The sequence below is a fragment of the Nothobranchius furzeri genome, chromosome 13 (genome assembly GCF_043380555.1).
Source record: "Nothobranchius furzeri strain GRZ-AD chromosome 13, NfurGRZ-RIMD1, whole genome shotgun sequence".
NCBI classification, from domain to species: domain Eukaryota; kingdom Metazoa; phylum Chordata; class Actinopteri; order Cyprinodontiformes; family Nothobranchiidae; genus Nothobranchius; species Nothobranchius furzeri.
This window is the reverse complement of record NC_091753.1, coordinates 52,413,002-52,437,840: the sequence shown is the minus strand read 5'-3', so window position 1 is coordinate 52,437,840 and position 24,839 is coordinate 52,413,002. Positions and strand designations below refer to the sequence as shown.

Here is a 24,839-nt window from a genome sequence, read left to right as displayed (position 1 = left end):
GAGTGTCCCTTTAGGACTTTTCCTGGTTGGACGTGCCCAGAAAACCTCACCAGGGAGGCATCCTAACTAGATAGTCGAGCCACCTTAACTGACTCCTTTCATGTGGAAGAGCAGCAGATCTACTCTAAGCCCCTCCCGGATGACCGTGTTTCTCTCCCCATCTCTAAGGTAAATGTTTACTTTACACTCCAAGAATTAAAATGTTGAATTTGCACAACCAAGTTATGTCAACTGGCAGAGGTGGCCTCCCCGTAACCGATGGGTTGCAGGTGTGGGCCTTGTCTGTGGCAGTCGTTGTTTCCTTGGACAAAACACAACCTGCTTTACCTGCTGGTGGTCGGCGGGACCGGCGGCGCCAGTGCTTGGCAGCGTCTCCTCTGGCCGTGCACCCCAGCGCAGCTGTGGCTACATTGTAGCTAAACACGACCAGCGTGTGAATGACTGGTTGTGTTGAAAAGCACTTTGGGGCGGTTGTAGACAGAGCCGTGTCCAGGACTTTTAAAATGGGGTGGCCCATGTGGGGCACTTGTTTATTCATGGGTGGCACCAATGGTTATGCTTATTTATTTATTTACACAAATCATTTATTTATTTATTTACTTTCTAGTGAATTTTTGAGTTTCATATTGCACAATCACCATTTTTTTCCTCTTCATCTTCTACTTTTGTGGTGGTTAGCAAGTCACTTCTTGTTGCATTACTGCCACCAGCTGGAGTTGAGTGGGACTCTAAATATTATGTATGTGAATATGAAAAAATCTTGAATAATATTAACACTACATACTTGGGCTAGAAAACAAGGTGAAAGGTGCATGCAACCACACACTATTTTGGAGTTTACAACCCAAGCCTTTTGTCGACTTTGTAAAGTCAATTTAAACTGGAACTTAGTAGGGTGGCACCTGGGGTGGCCAATCAGATTCTAAGGGTGGCATGTGCTACCCCAGGCCACTCCCTGGACACGCCCCTGGTTGTAGAGCCCTTGAATGTGCTATTTCATACAAGCCATTTACAATTTGGTTGCTTAAATGTAAAGAGTAATGTGTTTTGTTTTGTGTTACGTTAAAAGTACATTCATCTACATTTAAGCAGCTAGGTTTAGTGGAACCAGCTGACGTGGTTGAGCAAATTCAACATTTCATATCTCAGAGTGTTGGTTTGTCTTTGGGTGATGGTTTTGGGTTCCCACAGATGTGATTATTTGTTTAAAGGACTGTTTAAGAAAGTCAGCAGCATTTAAAGTGCTCTTTCAAGCCATCAGATGAACGTTTGTGTTTTTAACAGAACCGTAACAACGTGCGCAAGTAAAGCCGAGTCCAACGCGCAGCAGCGAAGAATCAAACGCCTGATGTTCTCCTTCTCAGCCGTCGGATTTTCAAAGCTTCACCAAAGCCGGCCGCTTCCCTCAATCGAATACAAATACGTCAAAAGCACAGATTTCACCTCCTCGTGCGCTAGAGTGAAGAACTTTGATGTCCTTGGATTGATTCATTCAGTCACCATGGCAGCAGTCGGACCGAAACACACACGCGCGCACACACACTACTGACCTTCACATTGTTGTCAAGGTTACAATCTGAGCACACGTGGAAAGTGACATGGCAGGACTTGATTTACTCTAAAATATAATAATCCTGATTATTTTATTTTAAATTTTTATTTACCTCAACAGGCAAAAATAAAAAAGTAAGCGATGGATTTCCCAGACTGGTTATGTAAGCGGTTTAAATGAAAAACAGAACAACGATTATAAACCAGGCAGGAAAACAGCAGCTGAGCCTCCCACACACCGAGCTGCCAGTCTGCCTTCTGAAAGAATCAACCCTAAAAGCTGAGCAGAGCTGTGCAGCCAAGCAGATGCAACCAGACCTTCATATAAAAAAAAACCCAGCGATGCCCCGTCCTGGCGCAGGTCAAGGAAAACTTCTTTTAGCCTCTCGTATGAGGAAATAAGGGAAAACATGGGGCAACGCTGATTCATTTCACTGAAAGTGGCCGCACGAGTGAGGCTGTAGATGGTAAACAATGCCTTGTGCAGCATTTTGAGCACTTCATGGAAAAATCTATGCATCTGAGTCAAGCTGAGATGCCTCCTCCCTTTCTCAAACAAGCAGCTCGCCCTCGCTCCTTTTAGCCTCCCGTGCCATCTAAACCTCCTTCGTCTCTCTCCAGCCTTTCAGCCTATAACTACGCTTGCTTTCTTTTTAACCACCTTCCTCCTCCTCCTTCCCCTCGGTATTCTCCTACCCTTTGTGTCCCAGCGGGGAGAAGAGAGCGCAGATGCTTTTAGTGAGCTGACATTTTGTGCCAGTGTAAAAACACTGCATAGCAAAGCAGGTTGGCTCAGTGTGAGGCCCAGATTTTGGTAGTAATGAGCTCGCTCTGACAGGGAAGAACTGACGTGGGAGGCCAGGGAGAGTGTGTGTGTGTGTGTGTGTGTGTGTGATCACCGGAGGCTGCTCCAATGGGTGCTTCCTGTCTCTACCATAAGAAAATGGAGCATGCTGTGAACACATATTTGTTTTATCTAACTGCATCACGACACACGGACGACTGAGACTGAACGACTCGCTGACCCGCAGTTAAACCAGAATATCCCAAGAGTGCAAATGTCGGTACCAGATGTGAACAAAATTTTTGAAGGAGATGTCTCTCCACTGTTGGTGGCGTATGAAACCAATGTTGCACCAGCTTTTAAAAAAATGAAATTTCAGCATGTGTAAAAATGTCCAAAGCTCACATTCAGTTTGATCCCAACTGAAAGATTGCATATTTAGTTGTAATTCTTGTGTCTTTGATCAGACACAGCCCAGCGAGACACTGCCTCGACACTTTTACACAATTACAAAGATCTGTGTTTAAAGGGGCATTATGGAAGTGTGACAGCCAAAACATGTATAGAAATAATAAATGTCTTCTTCATACATTCTCCTGCAATGCCCTGGTCCTGTAGAATGAGCCCTGGCATTTTTACTGTGATTGCCTGTTTTTCTGTAAAATCACAGAAAAAGAGAGATGCTCGGGTCGAGCAGGCTGCTTCATGCGCGTTCACGCTCAGGCATCGCCCGTAGCATTTGCTATCCGTAGCTTTAGCAGCAGAGAGAGAGGCAGTGCCACTTTCCACATTTCTGAGGACCCTTAGCTACTTTCTGTAGAACTTTCTTCTAGATATTTCCTGTAAATTAGCAACAAAATAGCCATTTTCGCTCCGAACCGTTATTTGGTTTGACGTTGTTTCAGCTGTCATCAAGGATATAAAAGTTACAGATACTGTTAATGTTACTGGTGTGTAGCTCACCTTGTAAGATGTCTGACTCCCATGCAGAAGTCCTGGGTTTGATTCTGGATGTGAACATAGTTTATTTAGAGATTCTTTTTTACATTAATGGTAAAAATTTTTTACAGAAAGATGCCCAAATTTTTATTTGAGACTCGCCGAACGGCATTGAATTCACAGATAAAAAAGATGTGGGTTCAACTTTCATTTTGGAACAATTTTTCAAGCAAGGGAAGGGAATGATCTGAGCATGCAGGAGGACTGACTCATCATAAACCTTTGTCGGCTGTGCTGAAGAGAAAGGTACAGAACCAAATTATTTAATTAATTAGCTGCGTGTTCTCCTGTCCTCTGTCCTCCGCCCCCCCCCCCCCCCCCCCCCCCCACACACACACACACACACGGGACTGCCTCAGCTGTTATTTTCGTTAAGGAGTGTGCACGTACAGCATGCGCGCCTCGTGCACGAGCCTACTATTGAAGCTGCTGTTACGCTTTTGGCCTGAGGGGGCAATCGCGAGCATAAAAATTCAAAAGTTAGAAAAGTCCCTTTAAGTTGTGAATCACAAAAGCAGCTGAGGCCAAAACCAAAAGGTACAGCTTTAAGTTTCCTGACAGCAGTTTCTCTGATAAACTGATACAAGATGAAGAAATATTAAGATAAATTCCTTCTTTGGCCAGTAGGGGGAGCACTTCTGAGTTTTTCATGCAGGCTGAACATTAAAATAGTCTCCTACACCTATCTCCGGCATTAGCGTCTGATAGAAAACAGACGGTGAAACTCTAGGATTAGAAAAGCCTGACAGATCTACGTCACACTGTCAGTCATGGACTCACCCATCTGGGCTCAAAATTAGGCAGGCTTTTTAGGAAACAGCAGAGAACATCTCAGCTAGAGGAAGCTAACTGTTAGCATTAGCAACTCCACCACACAGCAGAACTCCTCCAGGCTTGTGTTATTTGTGGAGATAAAGCATCAACGTTGCAGAGCAAACCGAGTCAGTGGTAGAGTCGTGTTGCTGATATCCAATCCGAAGCGAGGATTGGATATCAGGAAATAAGACTCAGATCCTGTCGTCTGAAGCTACTTTCTCCCCCAGCTTAATTCTCCGTGCTGATTCATGCATTTCTGGGCTTTTTTACTCCAGAGTACGACTTACAAGGCATTCATTTCACACCGGTTACTCAGTAAACATCTCTATATTCAGTTTGACTGTCCTATTGTACCAATGTAAGGAACCTTTATGTTACTAGGATGGTCTTCTTCCAGTTGCTTAAGATTTGGAGCATCCTGACCCATTGTGAGAAAAAGTATTATTTCTAGGCTTGATTATTGCTATTATTTATTATCTGAAAGTTTAACAAAATCTGTTTAAGGCCACCAGTCTATCAGATACACTGCTGCCAGAGGTCTGATGAGTTAGAAGGAAGGCTCCGTGTATGGCCCAGAACTTAATTAAAACATCTCTCTGTCTACTTTTAGGATTAGGTTGAAGACTTTTCTGTTTGTAGAACCGCTGCTCCTCCGTATAGAAAGGAGTCAGTTGAGGTGGTTTGGGCATCTGGTCAGGATGCCTCCTGGACGCCTCCTTGGTGAGGTGTTTCGGGCATGTCCTGTCGGCAGGAGGCCCCCGGGTCGACCCAGGACACGTTGGAGAGGTTACATCTCCAATCTGCTCCGGGAACGCCTTGGGGTCCTGCCGGAGGAGCTGGTGGAGGTGGCCGGGGAGAGGACGGTCTGGAGCTCCCTAGTTGGGATGCTGCCCCCGCGACCCGGACCCGGATAAGCGGAGGAAGACGTCGACGACGACGACTTTTCTGTTTGATAAATCCTATGGAATATCCTGACTCATCCCTTTAGTTATGCTGATACAGGCCTAGACTGATGAATCTGACCAGGGAAACAGTTCACAAATGAATGAGAAGAACTGAGGTTTCTGGATCTGTACGTGGAGCAGTAACGGCAAGCAGGGCCACGTTCCTCCAGGCGTGTTCTTGGCAGAACATTTTCATGTGAAATAAAAGATAAAAGTGGAGCATTTATGCTGACAGGAGAACAAGAACAACCCTCGCCACTCCAGACCAAGCCAGCGTATTCTTGCAGAACGACTCTTTTCACAGTGAATGATAATAATATGAGCAGGGAGGACAAAACCTTTTGCAGAGCCTCTGTTGAAAACTGCAAATAATTAGAACTACACCTGGTGCTTATCTCGTTTCTGAACATTTTGCAGGCTGCACACTTTCTTTTCTGGAACACACAGAAATTTTTCTATTCTGACCTCCAAAGAAGGGTTTAAATGACACAATAGCAGAAAAAATGCACGGATGAGGACCAAATAAAACTGTCCTGTTGAACAAAGACAAAAACCAGCAGCACCTTTAAATAAATAAGGAATCGATCAGTTTTACTCATCCCAGTTATTTTGAAACCTTATAAAATATCCGGTCAAGTAATGATTAATCATCAATGCAGCTTTTTTTTTTATTATAGTTTGGTCAATTGTTGATTCTTGCGTTCAGCAGAAATCAAAGCAGTCTGTTCTTTCCTGCAACAGATGAAGCTCTCTGCATGACCTGGAACAATGTCTCACACACACACACACACACACACACACACACACACACACACACACACACACACACACACACACACACACACACACACACACACACACACACACACACACACACACACACACACACACACACACACACACACACACACACACACACACACACACACACACACACACACACACACACACAGGCTTAGAGCTCAGAGGCATGGTGACAGAAATACTGTTTTTTCCCCTTTAGCGTCTCTCCCTCTGAGGTTAAACACACTTTGTATTTTTAGATCAACATAAGCAGACGCGGCCCAAAGCCCACCTCTCTGTCTCCTACATGTGCACGTTACCAATTACTCACTCTATAATTAGGAGCAGGGACGAGCAGTGTTTCATGTTTCAGCACGCACACACACACACACACACACACACACACACACACACACACACACACACACACACACACACACACACACACACACACACACACGTGACTCAACCTTTTCTCTGGCAGGTGATGGAGCTTTAAGTCCTCTGCTGCTAGAAAAACAGAAGCCATCTCTCTCACTCTTTCAATATTCTCCGTTCCTTTTTTTGCAGCCTTGTGAAAATAAACTTTTTTAATCTCCTCCTGACCGGCTTTTGCTTACGCAGCCGACCTGAGCGCACAGCGTGCGTTTATGTGTGCGTGCTCCTGTCTGTGTAGTCTGCAGACCGACACGAAGCTGTATTATTGGAGGTCGACTTGCCGCTACGTAAATCCCCATTTCCTCCGCAGCACGCTCTGCCACTCACGGCCTCTTTGATGGTTTTCATCGGGTGGGAAAGAGGAGGCCAGGCGGAGGGTGGAAAATGCTCTCCTGCTGGATTTTGGCTGCGCGAGAACATTAGAGGTATAATGCCTCAGACAGAGGAAGAAAACAATTAGCTGAGAGGCAGGAAGGGCAACGGTTCTAGGAGATGGGCATGTCTTAAACATGGAAGAAAGAAAAAGCAGAAGATTTGAAACTGAATACTAAACTCAGCTCAGGCAGAATAAAGGATCTGAGTTGAGAGAATTAGCTGAGTGATCATTTAATCCACATTTCTCAAACTGACTCATGAGTAACTAAATCAGAGGAAGTGTGTGTGTGTGTGTGTGTGTGTGTGTGTGTGTGTGTGTGTGTGTGAGTTCTTGTGCAACAGGATGATCAACCAGTTGAGGAATGTGAAGCTGCAGGTTACATCTCTCAGACTAAATTATGACTTATCTCAGACGGGCCCAGTCTTTAGCTGGGTTACCATGGCGACATCATGTTTACCAGCTCAGAAGACGAGGCGTTATCATTAAGATGCACTTTGAAACTGGATAAGACCAGTGGAGACGTTACTCCTCCCACGGCGACCGCCAATAACTCCTGAACTCATTAGCCTCTAAGATGTTTGTGTTTCTATTGGAGGCGATGTTGAGGGGACAACGTGGAGTTTAGTCTTGCTCAGGGACACTTCAGCACGCAGAGGAGTAACCGACAACCTTCCACCAGAGCCAAAGCCACCCAAAGGTCGCTAAACGTGATTTTACTGAACCACGACGTGTTCCTAAATGTCTCAGTCCGACCAAACGGAGTAAAAATAAAACAAACACAAAAATGTTTAACCAGTCAAAAGTAAATTATTTCATTTCTCCGTTTATTTTAGACCAGTTTGATCAATGGTTGGTCAAACACGATCTAATTAGAGAAATGACCACAGAACTCTAAACAGTGCTGAGAAGCTGATTCTCTGTGTTTCAACACAACCCAAATATTATTTATTTCTTGTTAAAATGTGTCTGAACTTCCTGTTTTCGGTGGTTTGGGTGTGTTGTGCTTCTCAGGCCATGCACACATGAAGATGGGTTTCTGTAATACCAAATATTCTCCCTCGCCCATCTAAGGAAAAAACTTGGGTCCACACCACCTCGTTTTTAGCTAAACGATCCAGTGCAGCGTGAAGCACATTTATAGACATGTCAAGCCTGTAGGTGGCAGAAGTTCCCCAAATCATCTGTCTTTAAAGTTTCTTTCCGGAGCATTTCTCTTATCCGATGGCACCATCTAGTGGCTGACAAGCATATCACATAAAACCGCTGTTCCTGTTTTTTTAAGATGGCGACTTCACGTTTCTGCTTATAAATGTGCTTCTGTAGCCGACAAATAGCTAAAACACGTTGTTTTATGAGTATTATTCTCATGCCATGTTGTGTTTTCATATATTTATATTTTAGAGACTTTCTTGTCCGTGAAAAGTTCATCAACTCTGCATCAGCTGAGGTATTCCTTAAATTCGAAGCATATAAGCGGTAGTCTAACGCTATTGGTTAGTTCTGGTCGGCACTCAGTTTCCTATCGCACAGAGCTCTGCGGGGCAGGGGGCGTGCTTAGCAAAAAAAAAAAAACGACGTATTGCTTACAATATGTCACAGTACATGATAAGATAATCACTTTTATGGATTTCTGACAAATCACACATAATTTCTGAAAGAGGAAAACTCCGGAAAGCAGTTTTAAATGTGTAGTTTTTACCATTAACTTCAGGAAATATCCATTGAAATGTTGTAAATGAATGAAAAGATGCCCAGTTGAAAAAAATTGGCCGTTTCATAACATATAACCATAAAAATTGGGTCGAAAGTACATGGGAGCCGGTCTCAATGCTCTCACTTGTACCCTCGCACCCTTCAATTGCACGTTCCCGGCCAGGGGTGCGAGTGCGTAGGGTGTCCCGATTCTCAAATGCGGAAGTTGACCACGCCCCCATTGCACCCTTAATCTGCACTTCACCCAAGTCTGCAGCGATGCGGACCTCAGGCAAGGGTATTACCCACAAGTCATTGCTGCAGGAGAAAAGGCTCAAGTTCCTTTTCTGAAAATATGTATTTTCTTATGAAATTAGTTAATTTTAGGACAATTAGTTGATGCTCTGAATGTTTTAGACAAAGCAGCAATGAAGAAAAATGTATTTCAAATAATTGATTTGTTGTTTGTTTGAAAGTTGTCAATAAAGGTTTTTGAAAAAGGTTTCACAGCGACCAGCATCCCGGCATGCGTTACGATCGATGACGCGATGCTCCCTGTCTCAATTCTGCAATTACTTGCACACTTGTGTAGTACGCACTCGAACCCTACTGCACACTTTCTCCAAGTGCTCTTTGCTGAAGGGCGCAATACGAGTATTGAGATCGGGCCTAAGTCTCTGGATGCCATGCTTCCTTTTACGGAAGCCCGTGAGGACAGAACGCATTTACTGATTTGTAACCAATGGTTACAAAACTTTCAGCAGTAATAAATGTTGTTTTACATGTTTACCTCTTCACTTGTTGCCAAAGATGAAAAGGAATCTGATTTTGTTGTTATTTTGCTGGAGGTTGAACTCCCAAGGATTGTTTACCCTAAGGGCCATCCGTAGGTAAGGTCTTAGTTGAACACAAAAATTCTGCTTGCTTACAATGATTTAGGTATCTACTGCCATGGAAAATACACACAGTCACTTTAATGAAAAACATTCCCTGGATGCAGAATAACTAAGTGGTGGGTAATAACCATCCTTAAAGGGATTTGGTTGACAGGCAGCATGAGCCGTCAGCTAGCTCTGGGGAAGGCCTCAACCTCGACCTTGTGATAAAAGTGATCGGCCATTTCGACTCTCTGGACTTTAGTTGTGTCCTCCGTGTGTTTGGATGTTTATCATGGAATTATTGGACAGAAAGGGCAGGCTGTGGTATTGACGGTGTCGGTACAGGATCTGCTCGGGTGCAAGATCGGCTCGGGGTCCTTCGACTGCCGATGACGTCAAAGTACGGCAAACCCACTCGGACAAAATACATTACACATCTATACTGTTGGAAAGAATTTAGCAGATTCATTATTAAAATAATGTTTCTTACGACGTAAGTGTGTGTTTATAATGGTATTTGTAAAATAAAACACTACATTGTATTCATAATGTTGAACTCCTCTTTGAGCACATCCCTTGAAGGATCATAGGTATTAGCAACACCTGTGAAATTGTATTTGCAGGAAAGAAGGGTGTCCCGTTTATTGAAGTATTTTGTGTTTAGAGTTTTTGACGTCTTGTCCATGCGTACTTCAGTTACGCTCATAGCTGCTAGCCAAAACTCTGGAGTTAAAAGTTTTCTGGCTTTACTAAGATACCTGTCTGTACTTATTTGATTGATGGTAGTTTTACTTTCTATTAGACTCCAAATGTAATCCTTTGGCACGTTTCTAATTCATAATTTGTAAGAATGTAATCGGTGATATTAGCATTAGCATTCCTATGGGTTTTTCCATGTATATTAGCATTGTGCTAACCACTCGCTACCAAATTGCAGCCTTTGCGATTAGAAAATCTCCTATTGTCACATCGCAATTTAATTGCACATGAAATTAATCGTTCAGCCCTAATATACATGCAGCTCTATGCTAAAAGTGTATTTTCAAAGAGGTAATGATGGATTTCTTTGTAACAGTTGTCCATCTTTCCAACACATCGACATTAATATAGTTCCAACAGAAAGATTTGCCTGGACCAACGCAACGTGATAACAACGTAACGGGATTACGTAATTCTGTAAGGTTCATGTTCAGCCAATCAACTACTTTGACGTCATCTGCAGCCGACGGACCCCGAGCCGATCTTGCACCCGAGCAGATCCTGTACTGACACCGGCACTAACAGCCCATCCGAGAAGTCTCTGCTTAATTTTTATCAGTAAGTAATATATTATATTTTTGTACTTTATTCCGCTGGTTGAATGCGTTTAGCATAATGCCGCTTGGTCAAAATGGGCTGAAATTTAATGTGTTCGTAGGGCTGGGCACCAAGTCTCATGGCTGCAGCCCAACAGCGGGTGAAGCCCCGCTGACCTCCGACTGCTCCAGACTAGAGGAGCATCACACGGCCCGGGCGCCCAGCTCTGATCGCCGCGGTCTGAGGCTTTGTTTGTTGCCTATTGAGCTCTCTGAAGGAGACCACAGAAACTCTGCAGCTTGGTGAGGAAATGCGTGCTTCACGTTAGAGTTGCGGCGTTTTTCTGGCTAAAAGCTCCCACAAACCTCTGTTAGCATTGGTTAGTTCATAGCTGCGAGCCATGGCGGACTCAGATCCTCAGTGTTCGACCCTCAGCTCCACCTCTTTGCCCTTTTTTGGATCGTCTGGTGTGATGAGATGTGTGACACGGCCAAGATGGTGGTGATTGGAATCGCCCATTGGGCTGCGAGTGACGTAACGGAGGGTTTCTCCAGTATTCTGACAGTCTTTGGTGTGTACACGATCCCAGTGGAGGAGCTTCCTCAAATTTTCTCCATCCAACGAAGTTCCTCAGATGAGACGCAAAAAGGCCTTCAACACTTCAAAGTTGTGATTTCACCAAGACAACGATGAACTTTTAGCATCAACACGTGAGACTGTAACATAGAGAGCAACACTAGAGTCACGAGGGCTACTTCTGGTGAGAAAACTCCTTACCGGGGTTACCACAGCCATCGTGTCACAGGACAAATAGAAAAGGACACTTTGTGGACAAGGTGGACTTTTGATTAAATGCAGCTTCAAGTGAAGACGAGCAGGTGAACACGCTTCAGATAAAGCTTGTTAGAGGTAATTAGCTAAGGTCCCAAACTGACTCATTTCAACATTTCGTGGGAGTCAGCAGCCGGCCCTGACTATGTTTAGGTTTCACGTACTAAGCAGAAACGTTGACACATTAACGATGAGTAGGAGACGGGCTGATCAGTCTTCTGAATCACTGATTTCATCCATTTAAGGTCGCATCTTGTATTTCTTTGCTTCTGCGCTTTACTTTCTTCAAGCTGACCTCAGCCGGTCAGGAATTTAGCAGCAGACACACGTTATGTAGAAAATGCTTCCCATTTTCTGACAGCTGTTCTATTATGGATTCATCTTTGAGCTCAGCTGTGTACCACATAAACCCTCTAGCCCTAAACATTAAAAGCAGCCGTACAACATGGAGATAGAGCCGCATTCAGAATCGTGTGCAGCGCATGTTCTATTTTTACTAGATGAAAGACAGAGTGAGCATTTCTTAAAACCTCTTAAGGTCACTTGGTTTGAAGGAAAGGACGTAAGGAGAAACATCTGGAGGACCTTTTCCCACCTTTCTCAGCATATCTGCTGTGTTTGCAGTCACGTTTGAGCTGAACAGAGAACGTGTCACAGCAGAAGAATGTGGTGCCCCGAGCTAAAATTAAATACAAGCTTTACGCCAGACAGCGTGTCTAACTTTGAGCCTTCGCTGTCTGAAGTCTGGTTTCTCTCGTCATACGAAGCTGAAAAGGTGGGAGAACGTTTAACAAATCAGCCACTTTACCTGAGTTAAATGCCCACTTTGCTGTGAGGAATCCAAGGTTGACGTGAGATTAAAACTATTCCACAGACAAAAAAAAAAAAAAAGGCAAGAGAGCAAACTTAATACTGATGGCCGATAAGGAGGAGATCAAACCAGTTAGAGGTGAGGAGCTGAGATCGTGTGTGTGTGTGTGTGTGTGTGTGTGTGTGTGTGTGTGTGTGGACCTACTGGAGACACCGGGGAGAGAGTCTGAAATGAGAGAGAGGGTCGGGCGTGTTTCAGCTGGCGCACGCACACACGCACACACACACACACACACACAGCATTGGTTTATAGTAGAGGGCGGAGCCAGATAGCACCTGGTTGAAGCCCCGCCCCCACCAGTCTGGTTGACTGTTTATTCAAACCTCAGACCTCCTCCCACTTCTCCTGCTTTGCGTTTCTCATTCCAGACCTTTCCACGTGGAATGTTTGGATCTATCCATACCCTCCAGAACTCTGCAGGACTTAAACCCTGTAATTTCCTCTCCCTTCGGCCGCGCCTCCAACGCGGCACGGCCAGGCTAAAGTAGTAGTTAGGCTGTTAGTGGAGAGTTTGACACAGCTCAGTTGCTCAACAAGCCCGTAAAAAAAAAAAAAACATAAAAAGGGACATTTCTCCTCTGGTTCGGCTTCTTTTTTCATTTTCTTCAAAGTGGTTTTCAGTGGCAGAGCGCTGCAAACTTTAACATTTGGTTTGGATTTTGTACTTGTTACTGCTTTCGCTTTTAAACAGAAGCTCTGCGACCTTCTGCTTTCCCCGACATCTGGAAAAGGACATCTGTTAAAAACGTTTGACACTAATCACTACAGGAGACTTCTAATGCTCTCTGTCCATGGGCTGCAACTACGGACGGCGTTTCTGAGGGAGTTTGTTTGCAAGGGTTCTTAATTTGCTGACATGAGTCAAAGGCCTTGCTCTTGTGTTGCTGGGACTTTTGACGGGTCAGTAGAAAATAGCTGTTCTTAGAGCCTCTAGTTAGCAAATGAAATGTTGTCGGGGCTCAAAATAACCCTGGAGCCCCGACAAAAGGCCAAAATCAACCTCAGAAAATAAGCCTGTGGTGAAAAGACTGGCTTACGTCGCTCACGTGGCCAGGTGATGAATGTAAAATGAGCTGTGTGCTGAATGTTTGGTTTGCCACGATGGCTCCACGACGCTGGCTGAAGCTAGTAACTCTGGGGTGGTGGAGCAAACTGACGGTCCAGCGGGCTGTGGAGTCGGGTTGCTGATGAACGAGAAGATGAGACTTATTACATCCTGGAACGTGAGTGCTTCAACGTTCTTCTTTGTTTTCCTCTCATCAAACAAGGATGTTAGCAGTAGCTTAGCCTTGTGTTAACAATAGCTCATCAGTAAGTGAGCTATTGACACAATGGTTCCACCGTATGTCCACAAAAACTCAAGTTTTTAATTATACAAAGACATCTAAACATTTACGCTCATAAATTTAGTTATGTGGGGGAAAAAAAACCCAACAGGGACAAAGTATTAAAGGGACATTATGGAAGTTTGACAGCCAAAACATGTATAAAAATAATAAATGTCTTCTTCATACATTCTCCTGCAATGCCCTGGTCCTGTAGAATGAGCCCTGGCATTTTTACTGTGATTGCCTGTTTTTCTGTAAAATCACAGAAAAAGAGAGATGCTCGGGTCGAGCAGGCTGCTTCATGCGCGTTCACACTCAGGCATCGCCCGTAGCATTTGCTGTCAGTGGCTTTAGCAGCAGAGAGAGAGGCAGTGCCACTTTGTCGCTGTTCCTAACGCCTAGTGACAAAGCTAGCTACATTTCTGAGGACCCTTAGCTACTTTCTGTAGAACTTTCTTCTAGATAATTCCTGCAAATTAGCAACAAAATAGCCATTTTCACTCCGAACCGTTCTTTGAACGTTGTTTCAGCTGTCATCAAGGATATAAATGTTACGGATACAATAGACGTCACTGGCGCTTTATCTCACCTAGTAAGACGTCGGACTCCCGTGCAGAAGTCCAGGGTTTGATTCTGGATGTGAACATTCTTTATTTAGAGTTTCTGTTTTACATTGATGGTATATTTTTTTACAGTAAGATGCCCAAATTTTTATTTGAGACTCGCCGAACGGCATTGAATTCACAGATAAAAAAAAAAGTGAATTCAACTTTCATTTTGGAACAATTTTTCAATCAAGGGAAGGGAATGATCTGAGCATGCAGGAGGACTGACCCATCTTAAACCTTTGTCGGCTGTGCTGAAGAGAAAGGTACAGAACCAAATTATTTAATTAATTAACTGTGCGTTCTCCTGTCCTCTGTCCCCCCCCCCCCCACACACACACACACACACACACACAGGACTGTCTCAGCTGTTATTTTCGTTAAGGAGTGTGCATGTACAGCATGCGCGCCTCGTGCACGAGCCTACTATTGAAGCTGCCCTTACGCTTTTGGCCTGAGGGGGCAATCGCGAGCATAAAAATTCAAAACTCCATAAAGTCCCTTTAAACACATGAAGATAACAAGGAGAGAGAGAAGCCCCGCCCCTTATCAGAACTATAAAGGCTTCTCATTACCCAGGAGGCACACAGGAAAACCTTCATGACGGGTAAAAGCAAAGAACTCTCCCAAGATCTTCGTAATCTTCCCGTTGAAAAGCTATCTGATGGGAACGTTTATTGGCACATTTTCAAGAATGCTGATTGTTCCTGTGAAAACTGTTGGGGCCATTATCCAGAAGTGTTCACCGTAAACTGGCCACAATCTTGCGCTCCACGTGAGATTCCTGGCCGAGGAGTCCAAAGAATAATCAGGAGAGTTCTCCAAGAGCCAAGAACCACTCGGGCAGAACTTCAGGAAGGAACTGTTGTTTCAAAGAAAACTATTATGGCCCACCACACAAGACTCCACCGTTGAAAAAAAAGCACATTGAGGCTTGGTAAAAGTTTGTGAAACAGCTTTTGGAGAAGCCAGTGGATTACATGGAAGCTATAGTCAGATGAAACCAGAATGAAACGTCTTGGCTGTGATTCTACACAGCAGGTCTGAAGAAGAAATGGCACTGCCCACCACCCCAAGAACACCAACAGTTGCGTATGAGGGTGGAAGCATCATGGTGTGGGGCTGATTTCAGCAAAGGGTACCGGCAGACTTCCTATCATTAAAGCAGGATGAATGGAGGAATGTACCGGGACGTTCTGGATAAAAATCTGCTGCCTTCTACCAGAAACGATGAGTTTGGTGTCAAAGACAGAAAATCAAGTTGCTTGAATGGCCCGTCGACCCCGACTCTGACTTAAATCCCACAGAAAGAGCTGAACCGAAGATCAAAGTTCATAAGAGAGGCGTTTGTGTGGAAGAATGGGCCAGGATCACTCCTGAGCAACACTCTCCATAGGAGCTGTGATCACCAACAAAAGCTTTTCTACAAACTACTAAATAACTTTTCCTTGTGTCATCTCACTTTATTTATTATGACCCAAAGTGTCTACCTAAATGTTCTGATTTCTTTGTATGAATTAAACATTTGGCTTAATGGCAACATGTTGGAAAAACTCTTACTGATAAAAATGCTGATGTGTCTTCTTTTCCCTGCTGTATTTGAGCATTTTACATCATAAAAAATGTGTTTAATATGTTTTAAGTGATATTTCACATCTTACAGTGCGACTCTGTGCATACATTCACCGCAACACCTACGTGCAGCTCTCCTCCAACTCGCTTTGTTTCCCTCAAATTACCTGAAAGGTGCAAATAAAAGTGAAAATCGACGCTTTCATGAACGCATGTTGTGTTCAGTAGACGTGTGTGAGTGAAAGCTGCTTTCCAGTGTGTTTTAACAGGAGTCGGTGCAGTTTTTTCCCAGCAGAGACCCTATCTTTATAAGCAGTTTGCCTATAGGGTGTTTATAAACCACGTGACTGAGTCTGGATGTGTGAACGCGGAGATTGAAAAGCAGTCGCCTGTAGGCAAGAGATTTAATGCTCCTCTAGTAGAAAATACACAGTTAATGCATTTCTGAGTACTGACAGTCACACTGTAAACGCAGCCCGACTCCGGATCGGCGTTCCTCACCTGAAAACCAGACAGGAAGCGGAGTATTACTGCTCAGCTTTCATTAGTGCGGACCTAATGGAAGGGTTAGAGGTTATGGTGAGCTCGAGGTCCCTGAGGAACCCTCTCGGCCACGTGCCTTCAAGAGTTCATTACAAAGCAATTATGAGCAGGTCGGCATGCCTCCACATGCTCAGCCTGCAGGCAAACGCTGAGTTTACAGCAGCTAGAAGCCCCACCCTGACTAAACACACCTGCAGCAAAAGGCATCACACAAATGGGACGACTGAAGCTCTTCACGTTTTCACGGTGAACTTTTCGTTCTATTTATTTATAGAAGTAAAAAAAAAGTCAACTGCAGCAGCTGCAGACCATCTGAACCGGTCTCCAGGTTAGTAGCCAGGAGGTGCTTCGAAGGTCCCACCGGACCCCCGAGGACGTCCCTGACACACGGAGCACACCCGCTGTCTTGTGGGCGAGTCCAGTCTGCGTGTGTGTGTTTAAATATTAAACGAGGTTTAAGAAGCAGCAAATCCTTTTCCTCCAGGCTGTCTGGAATGAGTCCGGCTAATCTAAGAGTTCGGACTCTTACGAAAACTACAAATGGCTTTATTCCCTACGTTATAGTTTCTAGATACAGGGCATCTGCAGGTTTAAGGGAGCCAAATTTAAGACTTTTTAAGACCTTTTTTAAGGCCACTTTGACCACATTTAAGCTATTTTTAAAATTAAATTTAAGCTATAATTTCCAGCTATTGCCTGGAACCGGTGCTAACCACGTCACGAACGTGGGATTAGCCATCCAGTTACCATTAAACTTGCACTTCCCCATGGCGCAAGCTCCCACTAGCTTAACCAGCTAACGTGCTCATCTTAAAACAGCCCCCTTTCACAACCAACTGAACGTGTACGGTTCCGCTTACGCCAACGTCGTACACAAAAAATGCTGAACACTAACTAGAAATTCACGAAAATTTTATAGAAATAAAAGAATCTTGTTTATTGGGTCTTTGGTAATTTAAGACCTTTGGAAACTGTATTTAAGGATTATTTGTAATTTTTAAGGATTTTCAAAGCCTTAAATTTGGAAAAGCCAATTTAAGACTTTTGAAGGACCCGCGGATACCCTGTAGATAAACTGAACCAATCTGCCCCAAAATGATGGATTTATCCCAGATATGATGTCCCATTTCCTCTTCTTTAAGAAGGACTAAACAGTAAATTCTTCTTTTCTGTCTAGACCTGTTTTCCTTTAGAGGTTTCCCAGATCCTCAGCTGGACGTTGTGACGCCATCATACCTGTATCTGACACAGAAAGCCTCACGTTGTGTAGAAATGTGTGAGTTTTGTGTGCATCTAAGCCTCATGTGTCTCTCCTTCTCCTTTTCTTTCACCCGTGTCATACAGCCCACAGCCTAAAGGAAGAGCAGGGGGGGAGGGTGGGGCTGGGAGGGCAGACTCCCCCATCCCCTGTGTAAAGCCCAGTAGGAGGAGATCTTCTTGCTTCAGATGGACAGCAGGTAATGAACACTGACACAAACACACGAGCCGTGTGGCCCTGAACTGCCTGCTCCTCTTTCCTTCCTTTACCCCCCCAACCTCTCCCGCTGCATTCCTGACGTGCCTCAGGGAGACACGAGAGGGGGAGAAAAGGAGGGGTACCTTCGGGACACGCAAACCACACACACAAGACTCTCACAATGGCAGTGGCTGCAGCCATTGTGAGTTTGGTCTGCACAGAGGAAAAGGTCGCGACACTCGCATTTCAGCGGGCTGCATCACAATCCTGCTCCGTTAAGTTCCCCTCACCGATGAAAAGCTGGAATCAAGCTGGAACTGTTTCAAAGTGGCACCCTTTTGGACTCGGGCTACCACTCAACCTTAAACAATCATTATCGATTTGCAACCTTTACAGCTTGAGCTGCTGGTGAAACATCAGAGGCCAGAAGCTCTCTGCACAACGTCAACACAACACTGCCCTCTTGTGGTAGAAAAACCACACAGCTACAACAAAGAGGTCTAGAAATCGGGTCAAGTCTTCAGGTCAACAACGAATCTGTGTCAGACTGCTTATAAATCTTAACATTTATGCAAAGTTTCAAGGTTTTAACAGTCTGGCATCCGTTTACTTCCTGTTGTTGTGTATGTTGAACTTTTGTTGCCTTCCTGCTGCCTCCGATTCCCTCCAGCTGTGGAGACTGTGGAGATGTTATTGGTCGTGTCATGTAGCTTAGCGCCACATTAGCCAACTAATCCGTCGTCTCGCCCCCCGCTGACCCCGACCTTGTGTTCCCTGGGTCCGCCTGACACGTATAACGGCTGGATTACAGCAGCCCGTGAGCGGGTTTTGAGAGAGATCACCTTTGACATGCACGAGCAAAGGAAGCTCAGAATCTTTATAAACCAGCTGACACATGTGCGGTTCTTGCTCACTCACCGAGGTGTAGTTGGTCTTGCCCGCGTTGTGGTTCTTGTTGTGGTTCAGGTTTTGGTTCTGCTGCTCTCTGCACTGCAGACCAGCCAGGTGTCTTTCCAGGGCCGCCCAGTCCATGGTGGGCAGGGGTTCTTCCTCCAACCCCTCCTCCTCCCCTCTATACCTACACATCACCCCTTCAGTCCCCCCACTTCCTCCTCTACCCGTGCCGCTGCTGTGGCTCCCCCGGCCCTGTCTGGAGCTGCGGTGGCTGGGCTTGGGAATCCCTGTGCCTCCCTCCGGTGTGCTGGAGGAAGGGACCCGGTTTGTCCCGGGTGGAATCAGGTTCCCGTTCTGTTTCAGTTGATCGGAAACGGCTGCTACTGAGGTGCCGGTGCGTCCTCCGGGGGCCGGCAGGGGCGGGATGCTCTTCACATCCTGGAATTCTACCGCAAGGCTGCGGCCGTTCACTGCCTTCCTGTAGCCTTCGTCGAGGCCCGTCACACTAAAGCCATCTCCGCTTTCCTCCTGACCTGGCGGCTGTGGAGAGGCATAGTCCTCGCCGTACTCACTCTCCCACTCCTCTATCACCTTCTTCTTGTACTCTTGGTAGTCGTCATCCTCTTCGTAGTCATCTAAAGTGACCAGATCTGGGGAGGGGGAGGATTTGTAGTCCTCCAAAGTGGCCAGGTCAAGAGAAGGAGAGCACGGCGTAACCTTGTTGGAATTGGACTCTGAGCTGGAGCGGCTGGACGCGTCACTCCCCAGGTCCATGCCATCCTCCCGGTAATCCTGCAAGCAGATGAGAAGGGAGGGAATGAATTTCAGGGACAGGTGGGAAAAAACTTACACATACAAGAGGAGAGCAGGAAAACAGAAGAATTTACGGACGTGTTTAGTGTTGTTCTAATCAAGCTGGTATTGTGGTTGGAGGCGGAGAAGCAGGAAGAACTTCCTACTTGCAGGAACTTCCGTTCCGCTCACAGATGATTTCACTCCCTGTGTTTTCGGGCTTTTGCAACATTTGACACGCACAGCAAGGGTGGCTGCATGTGTCAGAACAGTCTCTCACCACCTACTGCTACATCACTCCACCACAGGGACAGAGACAGGGAGGGCGCGGGGAGAGAGACAGAGACGTGTTGATACAACATTCAGCAAACTGTGGAGTGCGAGTCGAGAGCTGCTCTGTGACCTTGGCTGAGCGAGACGCGACCGCCACCTGACTGATTAGAGCCCAACTGATGCAAACGCCTCGTTGCTAACAACCATCCACAAATCTCCACCTAAGCCTCGTCTCTAGCGTCATCGCTCCTTCCTGCACGGGAGCGCAGCATCACAGCGTCTCGCCGCTGTCTAATGAAAAGCTGGGGGCACACCCAAATTCCTCTCAGGGCAAGGAGAAATTAACAACTCAATCCTGAGCGACCGCATCACCGGCTGCTCTGGAAACTAATTAACTATGAAGAATGACCGATTACTGGCGGGGAGCTCAGCTGCGAGAACAAACGGAGGAGGCAGAAATGACCTCACTGCTGAGGGGAAACACACCTGTGTGCTGTTTGGATCTCCGATCAGTGACTCAGCTTCTTACAGAGTGCAGGAAAAGTGCTGATGTCATGTTGTAAGAAAGCTCTTGCACAAACCTGAACTCGTTTGCTTTAGTCAACATTAAGAGTGTCACACCATAATGATCCCTGGGACCATTTTGCACAAGCAATGTGGGTCACGAAAAAACTCCAGGAATCTTGAGATTACAGTGTGTGTGTGTGTGTGTGTGTGTGTGGTGGGATATCATCCCTCCACATGAAGAGAGCTGATCAAACATGGAGCTACATTAAACAGGAAGGGTGGACGCACTGGAGCTGTGTGAAAACCGGCCTGTCACGTTGGTTTTGTCACCCTCTGAACGCCATAATCGCGTTAGGAATCTCGGTCACCGATCCCTTCATTTGCTTTAAGTGCTGTCCCAATTTTCGCATCCTCCATTTATTTTGTCGCGTCAGTGGTCACGTGGCAGGTAATGTAATCTTTTAAAGTGTGAGCATTGGCTGATTACAGGACGCAGAACACGACAACAGGCTGGAGGAGCGTAAACGCTGATCCGCCGCGGGATTAACCGGGGCGCTCTCAGGAGACTCCAGACTGGATTTTGGCCCAATAAATAAACGCACGATGACATCTGCACCGACACCCAGCTATGGGTGAGGCAGTGGGAGGGAGGGGGCGTTTATCTAAATCAAAGAACAGTCTGATCACAAGTGTGTCCTCCTGTGGGTGGTTTAAAAGGGGGACATCGTCGCACACGCCCTGTCTGCGCGCGTCGAAGCCCTCTCCAAGTGACGTTTGAGCTCGCATGACAGTTGCACGACCACATCTGCTTATTTCTGAATGAAGTCATCCCTCAGCTTTGATCTGTGCACAAACCCTAACGATGAAAGGCTTTCAAATAATACTAATAAATAAATTAAAGTCTCGTCATCCTCCTCCACAGAAACGCCCAGAAACTAAGTGTCACCAGGCGGATCGCACAGGCAGGGCTGACCCCCGGTTCAGCCTGCACCGTTACCGGTTCAATTCAAAGTCACAGCCTGCAAAAACAGAGAGAGAGAGGGGGGAAAAGTGGTAGCTGCGATTTAAACGAGCCGATACTCACCGTCATCGTATCTGGATCTTCCCTCACACGTCAGGACATTTTAAAGAGTCAATCCCAGCTGTTCGGACCGCGCTGATGCTGCTGACTTTTATTCTAAGGACGGGCGGCGCTGAGGCGAGCTTCGCGGGAGAAACCACTCAGAGGCCGGGGACGATTCCCAGCAGTCATCGCTGATCATCAGCGGCTTCTCCGCCACGGGAGCCGGTGTCGTTGCGGGAGGGAAGGACGGGGTGTCTTGGTAGAAATAATCTATTTAAGGTGTTAAAAGTCCCGGCAGGTCAGCGCCTGCGTCCGCCTGTCTCCAACCCAGCGTGAGCGGTGCCCACGGCCGACCCGAGCCGCGCCGCGCGGTCCAGCTGAGCTGAGCTCCACGTCAGCCGGGAAACAGGCAGCGACCTCCCCTCGGTGGGCTTCAGAGGTTCCACACAGGCCGGGTTCCTCACCGGACCCAGAAGCGTGTGTTTCCCAGCTGGCTCGGGTCTCTCTCTCTCTCTCTCGCCCTCTCCCCCCCTATCTCTCCCCCCTCTGTGACGCAGCCCGACGCGCCGAGGGACGATGACAGTAAAGCCCAGCCTTCTGCACCCACTGACCCAAGTCACAGCCAGACCAGCACATACTTCAACATTCTGATGCTCTGAACTTTCACTTTCAGGTAAAACCTCCAGGAGGATGCCTTAAAACAGCCCCCAGACCCCGCCCCCCTCCAACAAATGAGCAGAAATTCTTTCAAGCTATTTCCATCATCATACAATTTCCTCACATCTATTCCTAACAAATAATCGGAAATAAATTAGCCGAGGGCTCCATAATCTAATAACCAGCTTCTTTCAGGAATAACAAATTCACCACAGTGCAGAAGAGCAGTCAGTGGCAGCAATAACCACGAAGATCAGAATTTAAAAAAATATATATATATTGTGGAAATCATGGCACGCTCAGAAATGCTTCAGGAAAACGCGGTCAGAGGGCACAGTTTGTACGGCATCCATGACTTCTAATTAAAACTCCACCAGAGAAAAACGTGTAAGAAGATGAAGGAACATTGTCTTCTCTGGGCTGAGTCAAATGGTCTGTCAAACCAGAGGAAATGATCATTTGGCCCATTAGACGTCAGAGTTTGTGAGTGGGAGCCACAACACGACCAGTCAGACAGGCACCAGTTAGGAGTAAAACTTTTATCGTCACAGATCTACGTCTGCAAGGATTATGCTGTTTGTGTCATGGCTTCTAAACTAAAGGAAACAACTGCAATTGTAGAAGTATGAGTACACACACACACACACACACACACACACACACACACACACACACACACACACACACACACACACACACACACACACACACACACACACACACACACACACACACACACACACACACACACACACACACACACACACACACACACACACAGAGGTGGAAAGAGTACTAAAATGTTGTACTTAAGTACAAGTATAATTACTACATGAAATTTTACTCAATTACAAGTAAAATTACCTGCCTCAAAATTTACTCAAGTAAAAGTAAAAAGTAGCTTATTTCAAATGTAGTCAGAGTAAAAGTTACTTAGTTACTTTTTTGACTGTGCAAGGACGGGCTCTTCTGAATAGTAAAAAAAAAAAAGACAATGGGGTATAAATGTCAAAGTGGCCGTTTTTTTAAATTAAATGAACAAATATGCATATTGAAGTACAAAGGCAGTTACACTGCAAACTAGTAACATAAATTAGGTTATAGTCACAAGCCCATGACTTTTCCCTGAATGCTTATTTAGAGCAGCTGATTTTTAAAGTTAGCAGAGTTCATCTTTGGTAGTGGGTTCACTCACTCATTTAAAGATATCGGCCAGAGGCAAAATTTGTTTGAACAGCATGTGTAAATGTGTATTAAAACCTCAGATGAAAAAGGTTTTTGGATTTTGACGGCTGGAATTGTAAGAAAATCTGATGTTTGTGACCGGCGCAGGAAAAACAGAAACTAACTTCCGGTCTAAGCCCTGGGCAGCTGGTGACGTTTCACATGGAGCTCTGCTGAAACAGCGATAGTAAACAACGCCTGGCTCCGCTGTTTCTGCGTTAGCGTCATAGGCGTCATTTTAACCGGGGACGCCGGGGACATGTCCCCGGCAAAATTCGTGATTGGCAGCTGTGTCCCCCCCACTTTCAAAAAAGCCTGCTGATGAGGATTTTTGTTTTACCAGCTCAGATTTTATACCAGGGGTCGGCAACCTGTTCCCATCAAAGAGCCATTATTACCCGTTTCCCACGGTAAAGAAAACACCGCAGCAGCCGCAGCGTTGTGGGCGGGGCCTACCCTCAAGACAGCAGAGCGCTGCTCACAACAGGTGACAGCAGCCGGGGGCATCGCACCCGTGGGGGATGCAACACCCACACTTCTCCAGCTGTTTGCTCACCTCCACACCAGTCTGGTTTCTTTACGTCGCACTCACTCTGTTTGCCTCATCTCCTTCTTCACCTCCCAGCCGGTGTCGGGTTTCCAGGAGAGCAGGAGAGGGAGGGACGGAAGAGCTCGACTGAATTCATAATTTTACATCTTGACATTAGCTGTACAAAGTCTGAGTTTGATAAAGTGAAGAACAACAATTTGCAGAGGTTTATAACTGGCGCGGCGCCAGGTTTTCATTTTTGGGTGGGCCACGGTAATTCTGGACGGACCTTAATAAGCAGTGACTTAAGTGAAGCAGGCAGGTCGCGCTAGAAAATTTAGTTTAAAAATACGTCATAAATGTTTTCCCCAGTCATTTTTATTTATAAAATATGAAGTAAAAACTCACAATTTAATTTTCATTCATTTGTCATTAATATGTAGTCTACACCCGTGCGTTAAGTGGACCATCTTCCAGTAAAAGCAAAGCATCCAGCCCACCTCTCCAAATGCGTAAAATGTGCATCAGCCGCTAGTTAGGCGTGCCGCGCGCACCGTCAGCTACATCAGCCCAGACAAGAGCAGAGCAACTAGAGAAAGAATAGAGGATGATTGTGTCTGGATGTGGATGGAGATTACATTTTACATCAGCCTGATCATCATTTAAATATGTAACCCATCACCTGTCTTCTAGTCCACGCTATCAGCATTATTTTAATTGGTGTGTGTGTGTGTGTGTGTGTTTTCCACTTCAAACACTGGTCTAACCAACCAGACCAGCGTGTCCAGTAACATATTAATGTTACAATTAAACTTGATTAACCCCAGAGCCGTGCGCACTGCACTGTACTGACTGTAAATGAGGGGGAAACTATTTAATTGGATCCGTTTATTTTCAACATGGTTTAATGTAAAGTTTCATTCAGTACAAACTTTAGTTACACCAATCTAACGAGACAGATCCTGGATTTGTATTCTGAACAGTTTAAACATGTTTGAAACGGAGACGTGCGTGACGCGTCTAAAATTCGCACCTGCTCCGCTATTACGGAAATTAAACTAACAAGATGAATAACATGAAATTATTTTAGGCACAGACAACATCCCCCACACTTTTGAAAAGCTTGCAACGCGCCTG

At 45.6% G+C, this 24,839-nt stretch overlaps 1 protein-coding gene across 2 annotated transcripts in view; it reads right to left on the bottom strand.

Annotated features, from left to right (window-relative positions):
- schip1 (schwannomin interacting protein 1) overlaps positions 1-24,839 on the bottom strand; it is a 374,676-nt gene that overhangs the window by 36,012 nt on the left and 313,825 nt on the right. Inside the window, exons 1-2 of one of the 2 annotated variants that reach the window (XM_015951058.3) lie at positions 21,314-21,525; positions 18,682-19,449 (exon numbers count right to left, since the gene is read on the bottom strand). In XM_015951058.3, the coding sequence (XP_015806544.1) occupies positions 18,682-19,449; positions 21,314-21,319 (774 nt within the window). In that variant the 5' untranslated portion in view covers positions 21,320-21,525. Of the gene's footprint in view, positions 1-18,681; positions 19,450-21,313; positions 21,526-24,839 lie in introns of those variants that run through there. The other variant, XM_015951057.3, reaches the window with a different exon arrangement.